This window comes from Vigna unguiculata, chromosome 5, assembly GCF_037176805.1.
Source record: "Vigna unguiculata cultivar grain cowpea cultivar isolate G323 ecotype 2 chromosome 5, ASM3717680v1, whole genome shotgun sequence".
NCBI classification, from domain to species: domain Eukaryota; kingdom Viridiplantae; phylum Streptophyta; class Magnoliopsida; order Fabales; family Fabaceae; genus Vigna; species Vigna unguiculata.
In genome coordinates, this window is record NC_140796.1 from 51,602,663 (window position 1) to 51,608,549 (window position 5,887).

Consider the following 5,887-nt stretch of genomic DNA (forward strand, 5'->3'; position numbering starts at 1 on the left):
TGGTCCTTACATTTCTTTGCAATGTCCTTAAATGTAATAAATTTTCTTGATTTTAATAAAATATTTATGAGATTTCTATTTAATCATTTTCCTTTATACATATCAATGTGTAAACTAATTAAATATTAGGTGAAGTGTAATGGTATAAATGAAAAAGAAAAGATAAATTAAAGTTGTGTTGAACTTTGAAAGTGATAGTTTAGTAGAAACACAAATCTTCAAGAAAGAAAATATTTAGAAAGGAACAGAGAGAGGGAGTAGTTGTTATGCGAAAGAACAAGGGAAGTAGTTGTTATGCAAACAATACATATTGGGTAAAAGTTGTGAATACAACATGGTTAAGATGGAGAATTTTAATTCAACTATCATTTCATTGATTCGAGTGAATCTGAATTTATTGACTTATTTGTTACTAGAAAAAAACATTAAGACATTTGGAAGAAGTTATATATCATTATTTTAGGATTTATAGTTGTTATATATATATGTGATGGTTTTGAATGACGTCGGATATATGATTAAGAGTCAGATTATTTGTATTGCCATGCAAGTAAAAGTTAACAAAGAGTAAGATATAAATTTGCAGCATTATTTATTGTTATTTACCTACTATATAGATAAACTTATTATTTCTATAAAAAATTTAAATGTATATATTGGATCAATAACTGATACCTTAAGTTTCGGTGTTTCTTTATATACAATTTAAAATGATTTAATTTTTTTATAAGATTCAACTTTTACTTCGATAACATATATATATATATATATATATATATATATATAATATTTAAATATATTTTTCTTAACTTTATTTAAATAAAAGTAATGACAATTATATTATTTTAAAAAATTAAAAGAAAATTAAAAAAGGAACTATGCTGCTGATTTCTGTTGACAAATGTAAAGGTAAATTGTGTTTGGTCTCCTGATCCATAAACCATGTAAGAAATACATTATGATGGCCTTTTTTTTTAATCAGCCGATGGCCTTTTTTTTTTAATCAGGCGGTTGTGCATATAATCAGTGAGAAATGATGCCACACTCGAATTGCAGTATATTTACCCAGTAATTTTGTACCATGTAAGAGTGAGTTGATCAAATTTCATTGTTTCATTTAAATATGAATGGGTATATGTTACTATCAAGTTGTATACGTTACCATCAAGTTTTCGCTTGAATATTAGGTTGTTTATTTCGATTTCTGTTTAATAGTCTTTTTATTTAGTTTATTATTGCTAATATATATTTTATTTCCAAAATATAAAAGACAAGAATATTAATATTTTTAATCTAAAAATAAAAAATTTTATTTACTTCAACCAAAAGGAAATGTACAAATTCATAATTATTATATCAAATTTATAATTTAACACAAAAGATAAATAATTTTTTACTACACGTCACTAATACATCATTAATAAATTATTATGTCAAACATTTAATTTAACATAAAAGTATTCATACCTAAATATATGATTCAAGAAAGAAATATACTTAGGCATAATGAATAATTAGTTATTGTACGGTAAATTTTACAATTATATACTGATAACAATATTTGCATTTTTGTTTAAAAGTGAAAACCTTAAATTCATGTTATACCCTAATTAAAAATTGTATTGATATACATAAACATTTGTATTTTGTATTACTATTAATATTAGTATTATTTGTAATATTATTATTATTATTATTATTATTATTTCTACTTATAAGTCTACATTTTACTTTTTAACAATAACTATATGTGTATATATATTTAATTTTAATATAATATATCTCTGTTTGTCTCTACATATATTTTTACTTACAAATATTAATACCAATTCCGTGTTGTATTTATTTTGTATAGAACCATATTACACAATATACTTACATTTTATCCTAACAATGATTCATAAATACACATTTCATTTTAATATATATGTATTTATATCTAGATGTATTTTTATTTAAAAATTTAGGTTTATTTAGTGATTTTATCCTCTGATTACTTTGACTTATTGTGGTATTCTTGCAAATTAGTATGTTTGAAAAACATATTAACTACTTTTTTATTTATATATTTTTTATATTTGATAAAAAAAAATGTTTGAGAAACAAAAAGTAGGGAGAGAACTCTAAGATTTATTAGTGCCCAACCACATTATTATTCTCTTACATTTTTGTGTGTTTGTATAAAGATGAACAAAGCAAATAATATAGAAAGTTGATGCCCCCTATCGAGGCCATCATCCAGTAGAATCGATCCAGTTTCCCTTCATTTATGTTATCAGGTAACCAATCAGTAATCTTCTGCACTTCATTGATCAAGGCTGTGCTCAGATAAAAGGAGATTCCAATGATCACTGAAATCATAGAAGTTGAAGTGTTTTTGAGTGACTGAGGAAGTTGCTGGTAGTAGAATGCAACTTGTGCTGGAAAATGAAAGGATTCTCCAACGCCAACTAACACCAAAGGTGGAAGCAACCATAGTATAGACATAGTTTCTGAGGGGTTGGAATGAACCATCTTCAACCTCTTTGATTCAACAAGAGCAGAAGCAACCATTCCAAGCACATTCAGCACATGCCCTGTTCCAATCCTTTGGAGAGTGGTGGGAGATTTATCATTGAACTTGTTCCATGCAGGCCAAATAACCCTGTCAAGAAAAGTGAGGAAAATGGATGTGGAAATTAAGGGTATAACACTGATGGAACCTGCTGGAAAATTGAAGTGGTGTCCTATTTTACGATCTGTGGCTAGAGCTTGAAGAACTGTCATGCTTGCTTGAATTCCTATCGGAACTGATAGGAATATGCTCGAACTCCACAGTGGCAAGATTCCAATCATAGCTTTGAAATTTTCCACTTGCTCAACTGTGCAGAGTCTCCATGGTTTTCCTATTGAACCATCTAATCGAAGGTCTCCATCAGTTATCAGGGCTGCACGATTGAAGAATCTGCATTTCCATGTAGGACCGTTTGTTTGAAAATTTTCAAATATTTGATAATCTTATCTTTGTAATCAATACAGGACTTCCAACATAATTAACATCGATAACTAAGTACCTTAATCTTTTTGCAGGAGTTGTAGCAGGTTGCATCGGAAGTATCTCATCCTTGCTGCTATAGTAATCCTTTGTTGCGGAAGAAAGCTGAGATTTCCATTTACGTATAGATGCAACGAGAACACGAGCAAGATCGAAGAACGCGCTTCCTTGGGGTTTATCAAGGCGATAAAATCGGTAACCAAGTACGAGAATGATTAGGCCAATGAAGGTGGCCACACTACATATGCCAAAACCCCAAGCCCAACTCACGTTATCTTGGAGGTAGAAAATCCCAGTAAAGGATACAACGGAAGCCATGTACCATGTCAGAAAAAACCAGTTAAAGAATGTGTCTTGATGCTTTGCCTCGTTAAATTGATTTGCTCCTAATGATGCTGTTGTGAAGCGTGCACCTCCGAAACCAAGTGCGCACAGAGCTATTGCTCCGTATAAGATCGCATATTGAAACTCTGAAGGAGGGTTGCATGCCTCTGATCCATTGTCACAGGGGACAGGTTTCAATGAACCAATCATTGTTGTCAAGACAAAAATAACAGTGCCCTGAAATTTATAAAAAAAATTATAAGTTTCATTAATTTATTTTATTTAATGCATCAATTATTGAGTACTACCTGCTACGATTCCTAATAATATAATAAACAAATAAAAACCAGTCACCCTATTTCAATGAACCATTACTGGTAAAGTTGAAGCTTAAGATTAGTCTTTTAGGTTTTGTTGTAAAACAAGATTGTTTTAAATTCATAATTGTAAAATAGAATCAATGAAATTTTTTTTATTGATAAAATAGAGTGAAATTGTCCAGATTCATGATCACATTTAGACTAAAGTTATTATGATGGTGGCTGATTTACTTATTTTTATTTTTTGCAAGAGTGAAATCGTTAGGATAACTATTTCTATATTTAGAAAAAAAAAACAAAACTGAAATTGTCATGAGTCTGACAAGTAACGATTTCAGCTTTTTTATATATAGATAACGATTTTATTTTTTAAAAAAAAATTAAAAAAACTGATTATACTTACAAGGACTTCGATCTAAAATGTCATCACGAGTTCTGAGAACTTCATCTTATTTTATAAAAATAAAAATTGTATTAACCATGTTTTATAACTAGACTTATATGGAGTTTAATTATTGTTTTCTTATTAGATTTTCATAAAATTCATTGAAACAAGTTAAGTTTTGGAGAAAAGAATAGAGATGCAGAGAAGAGAGTATGAATTAATTACCAGAAAAGAAAGAAAGCAAGAAAGCAAGGCAACAGAGAAAGATCCAAAGAAAGAATCAGCCATGATTGCTGCAACAATGGGAAATAAACTTGAGCTTCCATTTGTCACGTTTCCAACCTGTGCAGCATTGATGCTCTTTACATTGAACTCACGTATCAGATACACGATCAGGTTTCCGATTATACCTGCACCACCAAGTGACATACCTGCAGTTGAACCTGTTGCAGCTTAACCATTAATAAACAATTAATTAACTAATTAATATATCATTAATCAGTGTCACATACAAAGGAAGAGAGAAGAAGAGAGACCAATTATGAAGGGAAAACTCCTCCAACCACCTCTGCTGCTGTCACCGTTCATGTTCTGTGTTTCTCCGCCGCTTGAGGTACTGTCACACATTCTTTCACTTGCACTTCAGAATCAAACCGCGAAACCCCTCTGGTGCGTTTTTTATAGGACGTGTTTCTCTCGCACGTTTTGTTTTCTATTTTTTACTTAAATTGTATTTCTTAAAATATTTGCCCACTTCAAAGAAAAGACGTTACTGGTGATCTTGGCTACCAATCTTCGTGACAATAATTAGCAATGCATACATTTGAAACTCTCACTCACACTGCATGATTGATGATTATCCTTTTTCATAGTCATAGTTTTGTTGGTTTGTTTTTTCTTTTTCTGTCTCTATTATCAGATAAAGCAATATTACGGTAGAACGGTTGTTAATGAAAAATCATTATATAAGAAACATGATTGGCAAAGTTTTTATAAATTAAGTTTATCACTGTGATATTTACGAGTCCATTACTTTGGTGAGTTTATCATCACCAACCACTATCTTCATGTATAGTGTGTATCACGAATTCGTTGTCATTCGGTGTGTTGACTTACTCTCTTCTTTGACCCCACCACTAGTTGTGGTTTTTCTCGAAGGAAGATAGCTAAGGCTCTTATTAATTAATTTTTTTAATTATCAAAATATTTCTAAAAGGTAATTATCAAATGGTAAAATGGTGTATTTAGTGTAAAAATGTATTTATTTTATTAATTAGTAATTTAGGAATATTGGATATATGATATGATATTAATTAAAATATTAATCAGATAAAATCAAATTATAAGTGAAGTTAAATTTCAATCCAAGAGATTAATCTACTTATATTTTAGTGTGATAATAACATTTTTTTTCAAACTATCATATATATATATATATATATATATATATATATATATATCATTACGTACAAGTCATGTTAAATTTTCAACGAGTGTTTTTTTTTTTCACATTATTTTGTTGGTTGTTCTTCTCGCATGGTTTTGAAGTTCTTTGATAAGAAAAGCAGAATGAGAGTACTTTTATGAGAAGAAAGAACAAGAATGATTGTGTTTTTTCATGAAAAAGAAGAAGAAAGAATATATAGTTAGTGTTGTTGTTACAAATATTTTATTATATTAATCAAATGACATTATAGTTCTTCTAAAGTAACAATCGACAGGGATCTGATTTTCTTAAAATATTTATATTAGTTTTTTAATAAAATGATTAATTTATTAATATATTTTTCAGAATTTTTTATTTTAGTTAAAAGGATGTGGATT

General features: G+C 28.9%; 1 protein-coding gene across 1 annotated transcript; it reads right to left on the reverse strand.

The window, feature by feature from the left end:
• Positions 1–2,116: 2,116 nt before the first annotated feature.
• Positions 2,117–4,952, reverse strand: LOC114183932 (protein NRT1/ PTR FAMILY 2.6-like). The gene is made up of 4 exons (XM_028071129.2): positions 4,600–4,952; positions 4,289–4,506; positions 3,054–3,595; positions 2,117–2,944 (listed from the first exon to the last, which is right to left on the reverse strand). The coding sequence occupies exons 1-4, from the start codon at positions 4,688–4,690 to the stop codon at positions 2,161–2,163; spliced, it is 1,635 nt and encodes a 544-aa protein (XP_027926930.2). The 5' UTR covers positions 4,691–4,952; the 3' UTR covers positions 2,117–2,160.
• Between the last annotated feature and the right edge of the window lie 935 nt (positions 4,953–5,887).